Source organism: Dendrobates tinctorius, unplaced genomic scaffold, assembly GCF_039654945.1.
Source record: "Dendrobates tinctorius isolate UK_male_01 unplaced genomic scaffold, ASM3965494v1 ptg000010l, whole genome shotgun sequence".
NCBI lineage: Eukaryota > Metazoa > Chordata > Amphibia > Anura > Dendrobatidae > Dendrobates > Dendrobates tinctorius.
This window is the reverse complement of record NW_027361678.1, coordinates 12,078,121-12,098,893: the sequence shown is the minus strand read 5'-3', so window position 1 is coordinate 12,098,893 and position 20,773 is coordinate 12,078,121. Positions and strand designations below refer to the sequence as shown.

The 20,773-nt window shown below is 44.1% G+C and overlaps 1 protein-coding gene across 2 annotated transcripts in view; it reads left to right on the top strand.

The window, feature by feature from the left end:
• The window catches only part of TSHR (thyroid stimulating hormone receptor), a 148,642-nt gene extending 135,385 nt beyond the window's left edge, over positions 1 to 13,257 (top strand). For both annotated transcript variants that reach the window (XM_073587044.1, XM_073587047.1), the window contains 3 exons: positions 1,622 to 1,699; positions 2,003 to 2,191; positions 11,128 to 13,257. In XM_073587044.1, the coding sequence (XP_073443145.1) occupies positions 1,622 to 1,699; positions 2,003 to 2,191; positions 11,128 to 12,529 (1,669 nt within the window). In that variant the 3' untranslated portion in view covers positions 12,530 to 13,257. The remainder of the gene's footprint in view (positions 1 to 1,621; positions 1,700 to 2,002; positions 2,192 to 11,127) is intronic.
• Positions 13,258 to 20,773: the final 7,516 nt, after the last annotated feature.

Genomic DNA, 20,773 nt, shown 5'->3' with positions numbered 1-20,773 from the left:
AAATAAGTTAACTTTTTGATGATATTCTAATCTTGTGAGAAGCACCTGTAGGTCTTTTTCACCTGCACTCCTTAGTAGTTGGGGGCAATGGATTCCCATGGAGAACTATGAATGACTTGTTGGATTACTGAGTAGATTTTATATCAGAGCTGGAAGAAATCCAGCGTCTATATTGGTGGCGAGCGTCCATGAGGCGCTATAACCATGGAGTGATTGCTGTGACTCCAGGACGGGAATATGTTTACGGTATTGTTGGTCATCATGCTGATGTTGATTATTTTTCTTGCTACCTATTAGTGTATCACACATTTCTCTCATGTTAATTGGGCATGGTTGGTGAGATACCCCAATGCATATAAAGTATATCTTTCTTTATCATCTTTGCCACCTACTTCCCTCTACCAAGTACCATAGTGTGGGGTCCTTACTCTATCAGACAGTAGAGCCTTGAAAGGGATAGTACGGGCCGCCGCCGATGAGCGGGGGCGCCATTGACGCTTAGTTTAGGGTGTCAACCTCCGCTGTATCTCAGGATGCATGTAGAGCTAAACTAGCTAGGAACTGAGCTAGAGGTTCACTCACATTGCTATATGCCTATTATCCATAAGTTACTCCTTACTCCATCACTGCTCAGATTAACTCTGCCAGGTGTCAAATAATTGACTACCACATATGTACCAGGTACTGGCGCAGAGGCTATATATGTTGCCCGGGTGACCATATTTACACACCTTCATTTTTCCCTACAGTAGGGCCATCTAGGGTATCAGGGAGAGCCGCCGATGAGCGGGGGCACCACCATCGCCTCCCCTAGGGTGCCAACCTCCGCTGGCAGGTTGGCAGGAGTACAGGGTATAGCCCAGGGTATTGGTAGCGATATCCTATTTTGTCTACTTTTTTTCTATTACTTTTTTCTATGTGTATGTTGTCTGTTTTTTTTTTTATGGAAGATTTTTGTCCTTTTAATGTACATCTAATAAAAACTATTTCAGGTCGTTTTTTCTATGATATAGTCATCTTGCTGATGTGTCTCCCATGATGCACTTGTTGACCCCTTGTTTTCCCATCCATTCACAGTAATGGCTCTCACTCTATGGTCACCTCTGGCACCCACATTATAAGGGTGGAGGTTAATAACAGAACCTCAGCTCTGGCGTTTTTATTTTTTTAGCCTAAGAACACTAGACATTTTGCACACTGCAGATCTCAGGGAGGGACGGGGTGTAGGTGGCTCATTAAAACGCAGGGAAAGGATTGTGAGATCCACTTGCCAGGCTGCTGGGGTTTTGCAAGTTTCCTTCTTCCCACGCTAAGCAATTCTCCGCTGCTGCTGAGCCAGGTAACCCCTTTTGTGCTGGGCTCTGGAGATTAGCCATCCAGACGGTACACTCATTGCCAAGAGATGGCACGATTATGTGCGGGTTCTTGTCCGATGTCTGTCACAAGTCTTGGCTATGGGCTCCGTCACCGGCACAAAATGTTGGAAAACCTCCTCATGTGTTTTAACAAGTTGTGTGAAGCGAGAGCCAGCTGGTAACACCCAGTAACACTCCTCCTGCGGGAGACTGTGCCTAAACCACAAGCAGCTCCAGCATCTGAACCCTTCTCTCCTCTCTTCTAGGGATCTGCACAACAATGAACAGCTGGGTGGGCTCCACAGAGAAGTTTTTATGGGGGTCGTCTCAGGACCCACAACCTTGTGAGTGAGGCTTTCCTAAGTGTTTTAGTGCACAATATTGGGATTGGTGAAGTCCATCCCCTGCCACACAATCACACTACAATAAAAGTTCCCTGACCATGATCAGATGGCTGGGGTCACTCCCAGAATGCACTTTGCTAAGGTGTAACCACCATACAGCAGAGACCAGGTCAGATCAGGCCCTTATCTTGGTGTCTGTCCACCCTCTTAATGTTTCCACATAACTGGGCAAGTGGGTGTGGCTAGACTAATAGGTGGGGTCAGGCTACGTCACTTCAGTTTTTTTTGTATCTGTTCATCCAGGGACATCTCCAGGACGGCAGTTTCCTCATTGCCCACCAAAGGCTTGAAGTACCTGAAGCATCTAAAGGCAGAGAGCACCTGGTACCTGAAGAAGTTGCCCCCACTAAATACCTTTGTGCACCTGGCGACAGCCGAACTGTCCTACCCCAGTCACTGTTGTGCTTTTACCAACTGGACCAAAAAGAAGAGGTTTGTAACGTCGCCATTCTGGGCTGCGCCGGTCCGCAGCGGCCACGTCAGTGTGTGGAGACACCTAAATTTATAGCCTGGTCCTGTCCTCACCAGCCATGTCAGTGCGTGGAGACACTCACATTCAGCGTCGGACTGGAGTACCTTGGGCCCACCAGAGAAAAATCATTCTTGGGGCCCACCATCATACCTCCTAACTTTTGAAGAAGGGAAAGAGGGACAGGTTGCGGCACACTGCTGCAAATTTTAGACCACGCCTCAACCACACCCATTCACAACTAGTCACACCCATGTACATACCCCAACCACACCCATTTAGGACTGCTTATCACACTGACTGGTACTGAGGGCACAGTGGCTATCATTGTGGGCACACTGACTGGTACTGAGGAAAAGAAAAAAGAAAACAGATTGTGAAAAAAGAAAACAGAGACAGAAAGAAAGAACAGAGAGAGAGAAAAAAGAGGGGAAGGAAAGAACAGAGAGAGAGAAAGAGGGGAAAGAAAGAACAGAGAGAGGGAAAGAAAGAACAGAGAGAGAGAAAGAAAGAGGGGAAAGAAAGAACAGAGAGAGAGAAAGAAAGAGGGGAAAGAAAGAACAGAGAGAATGAAAGAAAGAACAGAGAGAGAAAGAACTGAGTGAGAAAGAATAGAGAGAGAAAGAACAGAGAGAAAGAAAGGGGAAAGAAAGAAATAACAGAGAAAGAACGGACAGAGAAAGAATGAATAGAGAGAGAAAGAGAGAGGGGAAAGAAAGAACAGAGAGAAAGAACAGAGAGAAAAAAAGGGGAAAGAACAGAGAAAGAAAAAATATAGAAGAGACAAAGAAAGATTAGAGAGAGAAACAAAGAACAGAGAAAGAAGAAAGCACAGAGAAAGAAAGAGGGGAAAGAAAGAGGGGAAGAAAAAACAGGGAGAAAGAAAAAACAGGGAGAAAGAAAAAACAGGGAGAAAGAAAACAGGGAGAAAGAAAACAGGGAGAAAGAAAACAGGGAGAAAGAAAACAGGGAGAAAGAAAAAACAGGGAGAAAGAAAAAACAGGGAGAAAGAAAAAACAGGGAGAAAGAAAAAACAGGGAGAAAGAAAAAACAGGGAGAAAGAAAAAACAGGGAGAAAGAAAAAAATTACAGAGAAACAAAGGAAAGAGGGGAAAGAAAGAACAGGGAGAAAGAAAGAACAGAGAGAGAAAAAAGGAAGGAAAGAAAGAACAGAGAGAGAGAAATAAAGAACAGAAAAAGAAAGAACGAACAGAGAGAAAGAGGGGAAAGAAAGAAAAGAGAAAGAAATAAATATAGAACAGAGACAAAGAAAGATTAGGGAGAGAAAAAGAACAGAGAGAAAGAAAACAGAGAAAGAAAGAGGGGAAGAAAGAACAGAGAGAGAAAGAACAGGGAGAGAAAGAAAGAACAGAGAGAGAAAGAAATATAGAACAGAGAGAAAGAAAGGTTAGAGAGAGAAAAAAAGAACAGAGAGAGAAAGAAAGAGGGAAAGAAAGAACAGAGAAAGTACAGGGAGAGAAAGAAAAAACAAAGAAAAAGACTAGAGAGAAAAAGAAAGAACAGTGAGAGAGAGAAGCAAAGAACAGCGAGAAAGAGGGGAAAGAAAGAAAAGGGAGAAAGAAAGAACAGAGAGGAAAAAGAAAGGGGAAAGACAGAACAGAGAGAATGAAAGAACAGAGGGGGAGAGAAAGAACAGAGAGAGAGAAAGAAAGAACGAACAGAGAGAAAAAGAGGGGAAAGAAAGAAAGCAGAGAGCGAAAAAAGGGGAAAGAAGGAACAGAGAAAGAAAGAAATATAGAACAGAGACAAAGAAATATTAGGGAGAGAAAGAAAGAACAGAGAGAGAAAGAACGAACAGAAAGAAAGAGGGGAAAGAAAGAACAGAGAGAAAGAAAGGGGAAAGAAAGAACAGAGAAAGAAATAAATATAGAACAGAGACAAAGAAAGATTAGGGAGAGAAAGAAAGAACAGAGAGAAAGAAGAAAACAGAGAGAAAGGAGGGGAAAGAAAGAGGGGAAGAAAGAACGGAGAGAAAGAAAGAACAGAGAGAAAGAAAGAACAGAGAGAAAGAAAGAACAGAGAGAAAGAAAGAACAGAGAGAAAGAAAGAACAGACAAAGAAAAAGATTAAAGAGAAACAAAGGAAAGAGGGAAAATAAAGAACAGAAAGAGAAAAAAGAAAGAAAGAGGGGAAAGAAAGAACAGCGAGAAAGAAAGAAAGAAAGAACAGAGGGGGAGAGAAAGAAAGAACAAACAGAGAAAGAGGGGAAATAAAAGAGCAGAGAGAGAAAAAAAAAGGGGAAAGAAAGAACAGAGAAAGAAAGATAGAAAGAACAGAGGGAAAGGGGAAAGAAAGAACAGAGAAAGAAATATAGAACAGAGACAAAGAAAGATTAGGGATAGAAAGAAAGAACAGAGAGAAAGAAAACACAGAGAGAAAGAAAGAGGGGAAGAAAGAACAGAGAGAGAAAGAACAGGTAGAGAAAGAAAAAGAAAGAAAAAGATTAGCGAGAAACAAAGGAAAGAGAGGAAAGAAAGAACAGAGAAAAAAAAGAAGGGAAAAAAGAACAGAGAGAAAGAAAGAAAGAACAGAGGGGGAGAGAAAGAAAGAACAGAGAAAGAAAGAACGAACAGAAAGAAAGAAAGAGGGGAAAGAAAGAGAGCAGAGAGCAAAAAAAAAAGAGGGGAAAGAAAGAACAGAGAAAAAAAGAAATATAGAACAGAGACAAAGAAAGATTAGGGAGAGAAAGAAAGAACAGAGAGAGAAAGAAAGAGGGGAAAGAAAGTAAAAACAGAAAGAATGGACAGAGAAAGAAAGAACGAACAGAGAGAAAGAAAGGGGAAAACACAGAGAGAAAGAAAGGGGAAGAAAGAACAGAGAGAGAAAGAACAGGGAGAGAAAGAAAAAGAAAGAAAAAGATTAGCGAGAAACAAAGGAAAGAGAGGAAAGAAAGAACAGGGAGAAAGAACAGAGAAAAAAAGAAAGAAGGGAAAGAAAGAACAGAGAGAAAGAAAGAAAGAACAGAGGGGGAAAGAAAGAAAGAACAGAGAAAGAAAGAACAAACAGAAAGAAAGAAAGAGGGGAAAGAAAGAGCAGAGAGCAAAAAAAAAGGGGAAAGAAAGAACAGAGAAAAAAACATATATAGAACAGAGCCAAAGAAAGATTAGGGAGAGAAAGAAAGAACAGAGAGAGAAAGAAAGGGGAAAGAAAGAATAGAGAGAAAGAACAGAGAAAGAAAGGGGAAAGAACAGAGAGAGAAAGAAGAGAAAGAAAGAAATATAGAACAGAGACAAAGAAAGATTAGGGAGAGAAAGAAAGAACAGAGAGAGAAAGAAGAAAACAGAGAAAGAAAGAGGGGAAGAAAGAACAGAGAGAGAAAGAACAGGGAGAAAGAAAGAACAGAGAGAGAAAGAAAAAACAGAAAGAAAAAGATTAGAGAGAAACAAAGGAAAGAGAAGAAAGATCAGGGAGAAAGAAAGAACAGAGAGGAAAAAAGAAAGAAAGGAGAAAGAAAGAACAGAGAGAAAGAAAGAAAGAACAGAGGGGGAGAGAAAGAAAGAACAGAGAGAAAGAAAGAACAGAGAAAGAGAGGGGAAAGAAATAAAGAGCAGAGAGTGAAAAAAGAGGGAAAAGAACAGAGAAAGAACAGAGAGAAAGGGGAAAGAAAGAACGGAGAAAGAAAGAACAGAGAAAGAAAGAAATGTAAACAGAGAGAAAAAGGTTAGAGAGAGAAAGAACAGAAAGAGAAATGTTATGATGAGTCACCGAAGGAGGAAAAAACAAAATACTAGCTAAGTCCAGAAAAACCAGAGAGGTTGGCAGCTATCGGATTGCAGACCCCTGAACCTATCCACAACTAGCAGTAGCTGTGGGGGGTTCCTACGGTGCCCTAGACCCCTCGATCACAGCCGGAGAACTACATAGCCTAAAGACAGAAAGGGAAAAACTAAACTGCCTCAGAGCAGACCCCAAAGCAATAGGCAGCCCCCAACATATAATGACGGTGAAGCAAGATGAAAACACTAACACAGATAGAAAGATAGGTTGAGCAAATGATGGGGCCCAAGCTAACTAAATAGGACATGATAGGAAAGCCGCTGTCTGCCATCCGCAAAAACCCTATCCAAAATGTGCCAACCGACTGATAGGAAAAACAGGCCCTGAAGTCGCTAGGCTTCAAAAGACTATATCAGCACTCAGGTATATTCTGAAGACTGAGCAAAAGATCAACAGATCAGAGACAAAAATGGAATTCAGCTCACCCCCGGCCAGGGATGGCAGAACTCCCAAAAAACAAGGCAAAACAAAAACAAAACTGAAGTGTACAAAGCAGAGCAGAAAAACTTGGCTTTGAGACGCAGTAATCAGACTGGTCTCCAAGAATCCAGCAGGATCACCAGCAAGGCAGAAGGGGGTCTGCTGCCTTATATCCTGTCCTCAATTCCAGCCACCCAGTCATCATCTAGCTGCCCAGGTGTTTGGTAATCAGCCTCACTACCTTCCTTCACCAGAGGAGGGAGTTCATCAGACCTCAACGGTGAAGGGAAAAATGAACTCACAACAGAGAAAGAAGAAAACACAGAGAGAGAAAGAAAGAGGGGAAGAAAGAACAGAGAGAGAAAGAACAGGGAGAGAACGAAAACAAAGAGAAAACAGAGAAAGAAAAAGATTAGAGAGAAAAAGAAAGAACAGAGAGAGAAAGAGTGGAAAGAAAGAACAGGGAGAAAGAAAGAACAGAGAGAAAAAAAGAAAAAGAAAGAACAGAGAGAAAGAAAAAGAAAGAACAGAGGGGGAGAGAAAGAAAGAACAAAGAGAGAAAGAAAGAACGAACAGAGAGAAAGAAAGAGGGGAAAGAAAGCAGAGAGCGAAAAAAAGGGGAAAGAAATAACAGAAAGAAAGAAATATAGAACAGAGACAAAGAAAGATCAGGGAGAGAAAGAAAGAACAGAGAAAGAACGGACAGAGAAAGAACGAACAGAGAGAGAAAGAAAGAGGAGAAAGAAAGAACAGAGAAAGGAAGAACAGAGAAAGAAAGAAATATAGAACAGAGACAAAAAGATTAGAGAGAAAGAAAGAAAAGAGAGAGAAAGAGGGGAAAGAACAGAGCGAGAAAGAACAGGGAGAGAAAGAAAGAACAGAGAGAAAGAAAAAACAGAAAGAAAAAGATTAGAGAGAAACAAAGGAAAGGGGAAAGAAAGAACAGAGAGAGAAAGGGGAAAGAAAGAGGGGAAATAAAGAACAGAGAGAAAGAAAGAGAAAGAAAGAACAGAGGGGGGAGAGAAAGAAAGAACAGAGAAAGAAAGAACGAACAGAGAGAAAGAAAGAGGGGAAAGAAAGAACAGAGAAAGAAAGAGAGAAAGAACAGAAAGGGGAAAGAACAGAGATAGCGAAAGAAAGAACAAAGAAAGAAGAAAGCAAGAACAGAGAAAGAAATATAGAACAGAGAGAAAGAAAGGTTAGCGAGAGAAAGAACAGAGAGAGAAAGAAAGAGGGGAAGAAATAACAGAGAGAAAGAACAGGGAGAAAAAGAAAGAACAGAGAGAAAAAAAAACAGAGAGAAAGAAAAAACAGAAAGAAAAAGATTAGAGAGATAAAGAAAGAACAGAGAGAGAAAGAGAGGAAAGAATGAACAGAGAGAAAGAGGGGAAAGAAAGAACAGAGAAAGAAAGAACAGGGGCAGAGAAAGAAAACAGAGAAAGAAAGAAAACAGAGAGAGAAAGGGGAAAGAAAACAGAGAAAGAAAGAGGGGAAAGAAAGAACAGAGAAAGAAAGAGTGGAAAGAAAGAATAGAGAAAGAAAGAAATATAGAACAGAGAGAGAAAAAGAAAGATTAGAGAGAAAAGAACAGAGAGAGAGAAAGAAGAAAACAGAGAGAAAAAAAAGGGGAACGAAAGAAAGGGGAAATAAAGAACAGAGATAGAGAGAAAGAAAGAACAGAGAGATAGTGAAAGAGGGGAAAGAAAGAACTGAGAGAAAAAAAGAACAGAGAGTAAGAAAGAACAGAGAGAAAGAAAGAGGGGAAAGAAAGAACAGAAAGAAAGAACAGAGGGGGAGAGAAAGAAAGAGAGGAAAGAAAGAACAGAGAGAAAGAAAGAACAGAGAGAAAGCAGAAAACAGAGAAAGAAGGGAAAGAAAGAACAGAGAGAAAGAAAGAACAGAGAGGGAAAGAAAGAACAGAGAAAGAAGAAAACAGAGCGAGAAAGAAAGAGGGGAAGAAAGAACAGAGAAAGATTAGAGAGAAAAAGAAAGAACAGAGAGAGAGAAAGAAAGCGGAGAAAGAACAGAGAGAAAGAAAGAAAGAGGGAAAAGAAAGAACAGAGAGAAAGAAAGAAAAAGAGAAACAAAAAAGAAAGATTAGAGAGAGAGAAAGTACAGAGAGAAAAAGATTAGAGGGAAAGAACAGAGAGAGCGAGAAAGAAACAGAGAAAGAAAGAGAGAAAGAAAAAGATTAGAGAGAAAGAACAAAGAGAGAAAGAAAGATTCTATAAAGACACTATAGCAGCCCTGCTCCCATTGTAATACCCACCTGAGCCTCCTGGTGCAGGACATATCATGATCCGCTCACATGGCCGGCATCCCCGATTCCAAGGCAATCTCGCTGTCGGAGGTGGATACGGTGAGGGATCTGAAGCATTTCCTGAAGTGCCTACATCGTTCCGTCACAATCTCCTCCCGAAATTACCTAATTTCCGGTTAGCTTCCAGCACGTCACTTCCGGTGGAACGTCACGTGCGAGTTTTAAAGTGCTCCTCGGGGCTCCGCCATGTACTCCTGTGTTCGCAGGAAAAGTAAGCTCCCAGTAGGAACAGTGGGGCAGACCAAAAATCGGGACAGTCCTGATGGATCCGGGATGGTTGGGAGGTATGAATGCTCCCCACCATACACCTTGTACACGCACGGCTCCGCACACCTCATACACACGGTTCCGCTTTGTATGCCTCGTGCACACACACGGCTCCACTCCGTACACCCCATACACTTGTGGCTCCGCTCCATACACACGTGGCTCTGCTCCGTACACTTCGTACGCACACGGCTCCGCTCCATATACACACGGCTCTGCTCCGCACACTTCGTAAACACATGGCTCTGCTTCGCACACCTCCTACACACACAGCTCTGCTACATTCACACGGTAAACCCCTCCTGACCCCACACCTAAACTTCCCCTCATCCAGCACCATTACAACCAGCACAGCAGAGTCCTGCATCCACGGAGGCCCCTGATCATGTGACCCCTGACTCCTCCCCTCCTGTGAACTCTTCACAGGTCCTGTGCACACAGAGCAGCCCAGCGACGTCATTGCTGGGATTTATAGGATGATGTGGAATTGGCTGGCACAGTGCTCTCAGCTGAATGAGGGGAGTTTGCAGCTAGTCTAGGAGTTGTGCCCAGTCCCCAGTGCGCCTGACATCTGCACACAGCACTGCCGGTCAGTTGTAGACACTATTGACATGCAGGGCAGGGACTAATGAAGGAGGCAGGAGCTGGGGCCCACCGGAGCATCAGTCCGACCCTGCCCACATTTATATCCTGGTCCTGCTCCCACTAGCCATGTCAGTGTGTGGAAACACCCACATTAATATCCTGGTTCTGTCCTCACCGGACAAGTCAATGTGTGGAGACACCCACATTAATAGCCTGGTCTCGTTCTCACCAGCTACGTCAGTGCGTGGAGACACCCACATTAGTAGCCTGGTTCTGTCCGCACCGGCCAATTCAGTGCGTGGAGACACCCACATTAGTAGCCTGGTTCTGTCCGCACCGGCCAATTCAGTGCGTGGAGACACCCACATTAGTAGCCTGGTTCTGTCCGCACCGGCCAATTCAGTGCGTGGAGACACCCACATTAGTAGCCTGGTTCTGTCCGCACCGGCCAATTCAGTGCGTGGAGACACCCACATTAGTAGCCTGGCTCTGTCCGCACCAGCCAATTCAGTGCGTGGAGACACCCACATTAGTAGCCTGGTTCTGTCCGCACCGGCCAATTCAGTGCGTGGAGACACCCACATTAGTAGCCTGGTCCAGTTATATGTACAGAATGCTTCATCACTAAAAATGAGATGTTCTGCAGTCTTTTAAGAGCCTTTGGTGGGAATTTATCATCCCCACCTGATTTTCTGGTGCTTGGACAGTTGGGGATGCACAAAACTCATGACAGTGTGCACATCTTAATAACCAGTCGCATTTTACTGTGGTCGTCGTTGATTGGCCCTAGAGATGATGTCATGTCTACAGCGCTGCAGCTAATCTCTGGGCTCAGTGGCTTCAAACATCTACACTGGCAGAGCTGCTGAGCTAAGTGATTGGCTGTCGTGGTGATGTCATGTTAACAGAGCGCAGCCAAACAACGAAGACTGCAGCGGTGATGACGACTCTGCGCTCATAATTGAGCCTAAAAATAGACAAAATGGTACAACCCCTTTAAGACTTGGGTTGGTAATGCCACTTCATAAATTTTCCTTTAATTGAAAATATAGCAAAACTAAATGACAAGATAATGAATCCCTAAATAAAAGTAATATGCGGAAGAGTGTAAACGACGAGGGAGACGGCCCAATGACATTTCGTATAACCAACGGCAAACAGCAGCTAGTAAAATCCCATGGAGATCTGGGACGACTGCTTACCCCTTTCCCGCATTAGTTCTTTGCCCGTCTGTTGGTGAACGGTCCACATTCGCCAAATGACAATGTAGCCATAGACAAAGCTAAAATCATCAGGGAAAGCTCAGGTCCTTTGTGCTGCAGTGATTTGTGCCACTCGCATTGATTGCCACCTGGGCACATCTCACAATTACACAGTTCACGTTACGCACATTTCCCTGGGAGCTGCGATGCTGCTGTTGACTGTTTGGTCACCATGTTGCAAAATTATTTTTGTGCTCTTGACATTTGCTCCACAATTCGCTGATTGTCTGTCTGGTTCCCTCCGCAGCGACCTGGAGTCCTTCTTATGTAACCAGTCTTACCTGCAGAGCAGCCACCAGAAACGCTCCGTCAGAACCTTTGTAGGGAATGGCCCATATTACCAAGACTACATAGATGGAGATCCAGACCAGACAGAAAACATGAAATCTACAACTTTTCACAGCAGCAGTCATTTCTCAGTCTTCTTTGAGGATCAGGGGGATGAAGAGGTTGGATTTGGACAGGAAATCAAGAACGCACAGGAGCAGCACGCCACGGTTTTTAAGAGCTACGATGTGTATGATATTTGTGATGGTGGCGAGAAACTGGTGTGCACGCCCACGCCGGACGAGTTTAACCCTTGTGAAGACATCATGGGCTACGATTTCCTGAGGATCGTGGTCTGGTTTGTGAATCTCTTGGCCATCCTGGGTAACGCATTCGTCTTGCTGATTCTCATCACTAGCCATTACAAGCTGACTGTGCCACGCTTCCTTATGTGCAACCTGGCATTTGCAGACTTCTGCATGGGCATCTACCTGCTTCTCATTGCCTCTGAAGACCTTCACACCCGCTCTGAGTACTATAACTACGCCATTAACTGGCAGACAGGGCCAGGGTGTAACACAGCTGGATTCTTCACGGTGTTCGCCAGCGAGCTCTCGGTGTATACTCTCACTGTGATAACGTTGGAGCGCTGGTACGCCATCACATTTGCCATGCGCTTGGATCGTAAGATCCGCCTCAGACACGCAGCCTTCATCATGCTGGGCGGGTGGGCTTTTTGCTTCTTTCTGGCAGCCCTACCATTGGTTGGGATTAGCAGTTACATCAAGGTCAGCATCTGTTTACCAATGGATACGGAGACCACACTCGCGCAGGCCTACATCATCTTGGTCTTAATGCTCAACATCACGGCATTCATCATCATCTGCGCCTGCTACATTAAGATTTACATCACTGTACGAAACCCTCATTACAAGTCCGGAGACAAAGACACGAAGATCGCCAAGCGCATGGCGGTCCTAATCTTCACCGATTTCCTTTGTATGGCACCCATTTCCTTCTATGCCTTGTCTGCCATTATGAACAAGCCGCTCATCACGGTTTCCAACTCGAAAATCCTTCTGGTCTTGTTCTACCCGCTGAACTCCTGCGCCAATCCTTTTCTCTATGCCATATTTACCAAGACTTTCCGGAGAGACGTCTTTATCCTTCTCAGTAAGTTTGGCGTCTGTGAGTATCAGGCACAAGTTTATCGTGGACAGACAGTTTCTACTAAGAACAGCAGCGGCGGCTCGTATGGGCAGAGGAGCATCGGGGGCACAGGGCAGACCTTGGCAAATATTTCAGATTTCCTTAAAGAGAACCAAGTAGCGTCGATGTCACAAGGCGCTCTCCTGGAGGACAGATGCATGACTGTTTTGTAGCATCTTCAGCCACCTCATCTGACCACCGGCAGAGACTGGACAGGGAACCCATGGTGCGAACAAGTGACCACTAACTATTAACCCCATGGTTTAGTCACCCTCGGCACATGGACTTGTATAAGATCGGTCCCATCACTGACCAGAACATAGAGAGGATTTCCCCACATACAGAAAGATAGTGACACATTTTACATCTAGTGACTATCATGCTTGTACGACAAGGTCAGGTTAAAGGGATTCTCTGGTGCCTCGGTCAACAGCAGCAGGCGAGACTCTATTCACCGTGTTTGGACAGGTACCTGCCAGGATTCCTGCTCTAATTAATAGGATAGGTGCACAATACCCGCCGGCCGTCCAGGCAACGTAATCAGTGCCTCTGACCTTTCATTGCAGAGAATCCCTTTAATTCGACCATAGGGATTGTCACCCAGCTTTTTCAGAAGCAGAAATCAATCAACAATCCATCATGCAAGAATTTACGTTGAGCCGCATCTTGGCGGTTTTCCCAGGGAGATGTCTTTTTTTGTTAATAAACAATGTGGTCTCTTAGATTTAGGGTACAGACCAAGTTCATATAACTGTAGCTGGATCCTGGGTCTGATTTGAGAGACCGATGCTGGCTCCGCACACAGAACATTGTAATGGTGGAAAGTGAAGTTGTGGTGCCTCCTGTAAATATTTTGTGTAACCGCATAGAAAGCGACTAAAAATAAACCCCATTCACTTGGTTTCTGCTTTTTCCCCTTTAACCATCCGTGCTCGTCACGGGATTGGGGGCAACAGACGCAGAAGATAAAATTTCAGTTGCACAAACAAGAGGGTTTTTCCTTTTCCACTTTTCCTTTGGAAAAAGGGATATTTGATGTTATTATTCCGCACATCTTGAAGACGTCTCAAAAGCAGTGGAAGCGTCCGCTCGAAGGAGCAGGGTGTCACCTGCAGACGGTTCCTGGAAATGAAGCAGTGCGAGCAAAGGGGAAATAATACATAATAAATCCTCAAGGAATCAAACTCAACCAGATTCTAAGTCAACATTTCGTGTTTGACAAGAAAAAATATATAAAAGCTTTAAATCACTGAAAATACAGAGCATCCCGTGAAACGTTGGAGCGCTCGCTGACACTCAGATCCAGAGACGACAGCAATCTGCGCCAGATAAACAGAACTTTATACCTCAAGCATCAAATGCAGAACAGATGCCCGAGACGTGAAATCAGAATCACCAGCAATCACATGGTCAGGACTCGTCTTTACTACTATGTCTGCCTCCGGCGCACTGCTACAATCTGCATCACGCTGGAATCAGACGAGCGTACAGCATCGAATGCGGTATACTATTGACACTCGGCTCCAGCTCTGAGCGAGTGTGATCAGAGTGTCCGTGCGCTTGGCTCAGAGTGCAGGGGCCAGATTGCCGGTGGGCTGGGGCCAGAGCTGCCCCATAAAATAACACTAGGCGAAGAGCTGTCTGATAAAACATCAGATAGCACTCAACTGTCTTACTGTATATGATCATGTCACCCCGGCCTTACATAGTGAATCCACCTATGTGCCCATTATCTCCTCAGATACTTCCTTCACCCTCTTATACTCCACTCCCCACCAAAGCTGCATCGCCATTCTACTGTCACGACATAACCACTATCTGAGGCTCAGTAATATTTTCCAATGTAATTACATGTGAAATGTCACTAAGGCTGGTTTCACACTAGCGTTCTTTAGCGCTGCGCTTCGTATGCGTCCTGCGCCCCTATTTTTAACATGGAGGCGCATGGTCTAGCGTATGCATTTTCGTGCGCATGTGTTTTTTTGTAGTGTGCGCCTAGGCGCGGAGGACGCAACCTGTTGCATTTTTGGTCCATCCGAACGGTCTCAAAAAACCGCTTGCGCACGGAATGCGAAAAAAAAAAATCACATTACAGTCTATGGGAACGCAGGCATGCGCATGCACGCCTGCGTTTAAAATCGCATGCGTTTTAAGCGTTAACATGGCTAGAAACTTGTTAAAACGCATGCGCCTAAAAAAAGCAAACGCATACAAAATGCATGATGCAATTCTATTGCGCACGAAGCGCAGCGCTAAAAAACGCTAGTGTGAAACTAGCCCAAAGGGGCTGTATTGGGTTAGAAAACATGGCAGTGCCACACCTACCCAGAGGATGTGTCTGGTATTGTAGCTCTACACCACTGAATTGAACAGGGTTTGACTAAAACACTAGACAATCTGTGACAGCAGCAACTTATTAAGAAAACAGTCATTTATTATTCTTTACAGCCCCTTTAGTAAGTAGGCAACATTTTTAATAACTAAAATCCCACAGCTTCTATGTATGAGTGATGCTCCATCTAAGGTCACAAAGTGTATGTGGGTGGAGCATCCATGGTACATCCAGAACAAAATCACTGTATACATACATTACTTATTGTGTGTTACACTCCAAAGCTGCACTCACTATTCTGCTGGTGCAGTCACTGTGTACCTACAGTGGGTGTGGAAAGTATTCAGACCCCTTTAAATTTTTCACTGTTTCATTGCAGCCATTTGGTAAATTCAGAAAAGTTCATTTTTTCTCATTAATGTACACTCTGCACCCCATCTTGACTGACAAAAACAGAAATGTAGAAATTTTTGCAAATTTATTAAAAAAGAAAAACTGAAATATCACATGGTCATACGTATTCAGACCCTTTGCTCAGTATTGAGCAGAAGCACCCTTTTGAACTAGTACAGCCATGAGTCTTCTTGGGAATGATGCAACAAGTTTTTCACACCTGGATTTGGGGATCCTCTGCCATTCTACCTTGCAGAACCTCTCCAGTTCCGTCAGGTTGGATGGTGAATGTTGGTGGACAGCAATTTTCAGGTCTCTCCAGAGATGCTTAATTGGGTTTAGGTCAGGGCTCTGGCTGGGCCAGTCAAGAATGGTCACAGAGTTGTTCTGAAGCCACTCCTTTGTTATTTTAGCTGGGTGCTTAGGGTCATTGTCTTGTTGGAAGGTGAACCTTCAGCCAAGTCTGAGGTCCAGAGCAGGCTGAAAGAGGTTTTCATCCAGGATATCTCTGTACTTGGTCACAATCATGTTTCCTTCCATTGCAACAAGTCGTCCTGTCCCTGCAGCTGAAAAACATCCCCAAAGCATGATGCTGCCACCACCATGTTTCATGGTTGGAATTGTATTGGGCAGGTGATGAGCAGTGCTTGGTTTTCTCCACTCATACCACTTAAATTATCATCAAAAAGTTCTTTGTCTCATCAGATCGGATAATCTTATTTCTCATAGTCTGGGAGTCCTTCATGTGTTTTTTTTTTTTAGAAAACTCTATGCGGGCTTTCATATGTCTTAGGCTAGCTTCAGACTAGCACATTTTACATGCAGCGCCGCTAAGCCCCGCCCCCTGCCCGCCCCGTCATTTCATCCTACTATCGCACACGGCTGCATGCGATCTGCGCACCCTATCTTTAGCATAGGGTGTGCAGACCATGAGCTAGTAGGATTTTTGCGTGCGCTGCGCACTTTTGAAGGTGCGCCGAGCGCACCAAAATGCAACATGGTGCGTTCGGCGCACCTTCAAAAGTGCGCAGCGCACGCAAAAATCCTACTAGTGCACGGCCTGCGCACCCTATGCTAGAGATAGGGTGCGCAGATCGCATGCAGCCGTGTGCGATAGTAGGAGGAAGTGACCGGACGGGGCGGGGCTTAGCTGCGCCGTGCGCTGCATGTAAAATGCGCTAGTCTGAAGCTAGCCTTACACTTGGGAGATTTAAAAAAAACTGACTGTCACATCCAAGCATAAACTAAGTGTGAACAGGTGCTTAACCTAGAGTCACCAACTCATATACACTCAAACAAGCACACTGTAGCGCCATAGCATGCAAACATGAAATATGAATTACATCACTGCATTAGAAATATGAAAAATTGAGAAAGCTTAGCACATAAAATGGCCAATTTATGTGTACCTGAAATCCATGTTAAGGCATTTCTTGTTTTCCAGGACCCTAACCTAATGCCAATTCTCACTTTAGTCTAAGTCTTCATCTGTATGGGAACCTATGTAAATCCTCTCCTTAGACTGAAATCTATAGCTCTGTGGAGGGGTGGTGGCCCTGCTGTGATTAAAAGACAGCCTTTAAAAGGTGGAGTGCTCAGTCAGAAGGTTAACATGGCTTCCAGGTACACCTAAATTGGCCATTTTATGCGCTAAGCTTTCTCAACCCCCATCTGTGGACATCGGGCACTCAGACCATCCTCATGGAGTCGCTTTCTAACCGTTTTGTGCAGACACATGCACATTTGTGCCCTGCTGGAGGTCATTTTGCAGGGCTCTGGCAGTGCTCCTTCTGTTTCTCCTTGCACAAAGGCTGAGGTAGCGTTCCTGCTGCTGGGTTGTTGCCCTCCTACGGCCCCCTCCACGTCTCCTGGTGTACTGGCCTGTCTCCTGGTAGCGCTTCCAGCCTCTGGACACTATGCTGACAGACACAGCAAACCTTCTTGCCACAGCTCGCATTGATGTGCCATCCTGGATGAGCTGCACTACCTGAGCCACTTGTGTGGGTTGTAGGGTCCGTCTTCTCATGCTACCACAAGTGTGAAAGCACAACCAACATTCAAGTGACCAAAATATCAGCCAGAAAACAATGGTACTGAGATGTGGTCTGTGGCCCCCACCTGCAGAACCACTCCTTTACTGAGGGTGTCTTGATAATTGCCAATAATTTCCATCTGTTGTCTATTCCATTTGGACAACAGCATGTGAAATTGATTGTCAATCTGTGTTGCTTTCAAAGTGGACAGTTTGATTTCACAGAAGTTTGATCTACTTGGAGTTATATTCTGTTGTTTAAGTGCTCCCTTTATTTTTTTGAGCTGTGTATATACACAGCTCCACTCTACATTCCTTACCACAGTACAGTCATGGCCAAAAGTTTTGAGAATGACACAAATATTATATTTTCACATGATCTGCTGCCCTCTGGTTTTTATGTGTGTTTGTCAGATGTTTTTATCACATACAGAAATATAATTGCAATCATATTATGAGTAACAAAAGGTTATATTGACAGTTAGAATGAGTTAATGCAGCAAGTCAATATTTGCAGTGTTGACCCTTCTTTTTCAGGACCTCAGCAATTCTCCCTGGCATGCTCTCAATCAACTTCTGGATCAAATCCTGACTGATAGCAGTCCATTCTTGCAAAATCAATGCTTTTATTTTGTCTGAATTTGAAGGTTTTTGTTTGTCCACCTGTCTCTTGATGATTGACCACAAGTTCTCAATGGGATTAAGATCTGGGGAGTTTCCAGGCCATGGTCCCAAAATCTCTATGTTTTGTTCCCTGAGCCATTTAGTTATCACATTTGCTTTATGGCAAGGTGCTCCATCATGTTGAAAAAGGCATTGTTGATCGCCAAACTGCTCTTGGACAGTTGGGAGAAGTTGCTCTTGGAGGACATTCTGGTACCATTCTTTATTCATGGCTGTGTTTTTAGGCAAGACTAAGAGAGAGTCCATTCCCTTGGCTGAGAAGCCACCCCACACATGAATGGTTTCAGGATGCTTGACAGTTGGCATGAGACAAGACTGGTGGTAGCGCTCACCTGGTCTTCTCTGAATAAGCCGTTTTCCAGATGTCCCAAACAATCGAAAAGGGGATTCATCAGAGAAAATGACATTACCCCAGTCCTCAGCAGTCCACTCCCTGTACCTCTTGCAGAATATCAGTCTGTCCATGATGTTTTTTCTGGAGAGAAGTGGCTTCTTTGCTGCCCTCCTTGAGACCAGGCCTTGCTCCTAGAGTCTCCGCCTCACAGTGCGTGCAGATGCACTCACACCTGCCTGCTGCCATTCCTGAGCAAGCTCTGCACTGCTGGTAGCCCGATCCCGCAGCTGAAACTTTTAAGAGACGGTCCTGGCGCTTGCTGGTCTTTCTTGGGCGCCCTGGAGCCTTTTTGGCAACAAGGGAACCTCCTTGAAGTTCTTGATGATGCGATAGATTGTTGACTGAGGTGCAATCTTTCTAGCTGCGATACTCTTCCCTGTTAGGCCATTTTTGTGCAGTGCTATGATGACTGCACGTGTTTCTTTAGAGATCACCATGGTTAACAGAAGAGAAACAATGATGCCAAGCACCAGCCTCCTTTTAAAGTGTCCAGTGGTGTCATTCTTACTTAATCATGACAGATTGATCTCCAGCCCTGTCCTCATCAACACCCACACCTGTGTTAATGGAGCAATCACTGAAATGATGTTAGCTGGTCCTTTTAAGGCAGGGCTGCAATGATGTTGAAATGTGTTTTGGGGGCTAAAGTTAATTTTCTAGGCAAATATTTACTTTGCAAGTAATTGCTGTTAAGCTGATCACTCTTTATAACATTCTGGAGTATATGCAAATTGCCATTAGAAAAAATTAAGCAGTAGACTTTGTAAAAATTAATATTTGTGTCATTCTCAAAACTTTTGGCCATGACTGTATATATTATGGAGCCATGTATGCTGTGTATACTTCTCCTGTATACATGGGGTAATTCTCTAATTCTCAGTATCTGGTCTTATTGTGTGTGTGTGTATAAATATATATCACTCCAATAAGTTGTGAAAAAAGCGTCGGACTCGTTATTGGCCCATGTGGCAACGTTTCACATCTATAACATAACTTTTCGCTGCTGTGGAACTGAAATGTTGCCATATGGGCTAATAAAGAGTCCACCCCTCCCCGCTTGCTCAGGGCCCCAGCACTTGCGATGCTTACCTCTTTTCCGCTCCTCCGCTGCAGCATCTTCTGACTGTGACGATTCAAGTCAGAGGGTGCACTGACGTTACATCTGTGCGCCCTCTGCCTGAACAGTCACAGTGCAGAGAGCCGGAAGACGCTGATGTTGAGAAGTCCAGAGCAGAGCAGTGGCCAGCGAGGAAAGGTGAGGATTTCAGTTTTTTTTTCAATGTTTTGAGCATCACATGGGGCCCATCATACATTGAAGCATTATATGGGACCCATCATACACTGGAGCATTATATGAAGAATAATATGGGGCCCATTATATACTGGAGCATCATATGGGGTCAATTATATATGGAGCCGCATATGGGGCCAAATATATATGGAGCATTATATGGGGGCCCATTCTGTTTGGAGCAATATATGGGCCCATCATATACTGTATAGCGCATTATATGGGGCCCATTATATTCTGTATGGAGCACTATATGGGGCCCATTCTGTATGAAGCAAGGTATGGTGCTCATACTGTATGGAGTATTATATGGGGCTCATTATACTGCATGGAGCAATATACGGTACCCATAATACTGTATGGAGCAATATGTGGGGCTCATTATACTGTATGGAGCACTATGTGGTACCCAAAATACTGTATTGAGCAATATATGGGGCTCATTATACTGTATGGAGCAATATATGGGGCATGTTATTCTGTAGGGAGCACCATGTGGTGCCCATAATAATGTATGGAGGACTATACTGTCTGATTTATGACCTTTTGTAGAATGTACAATAGTTATCGCTCTTGTAATGCAAGAAGTGAAATCTTTGGCAGTGAATACCTATATTTCTCTGCTGTATCTGTGCATTATGAATTGTGGTATGTGTTTAAGGGGCCAACTGAGACTTCCCCCCCCCCCCCCGCGGCCCACAAAAACCTAGAGCCAGCCCTGTATGCACTGCACAGTACCACTTCACCTATCCTGTTGTCAAAGAGGCGACATTGGACTTTGGGAGGGTCAATAATGGTTTAGTATTTTGAATATTACAATGGCCAAATAAAAATAAAATATTGGAAACGCTGTTTACATGGATTATCGCAAGTAATCCCCTTCTCCTCTGGATAGGGGATAACTTTCCAATTGCTGGAGATCTGACTGCTGGGACCCCTATGTTCCTGAAAATCGGAGTTCTGTAGAGCACCATGTAAATGCAGCTGTGATCGATCATATGCACTGTGGCGCCAGTCACATGTGGTTCTTCAAATATCTCCTTTTAGGAGAGTGAGGGGCATGACCAAGTAAAGCAAAATTCACTAGGTGAGCAGTGTTATAGTTTATGGGCTGGTGGGGTTTGTGCGACAGAGCTGCTTTTTTTGTCCCAGTCCGGCCCTGATGTAAACTTTTGGTTTCAACTGTATATTACTGATCCCATTACATCCTGTATTATACTCCAGAGCTGAACTCACTATTCTTCTGGTTACATACATTTCATATAGGTTTTATACGATGATCTTCTGTAAT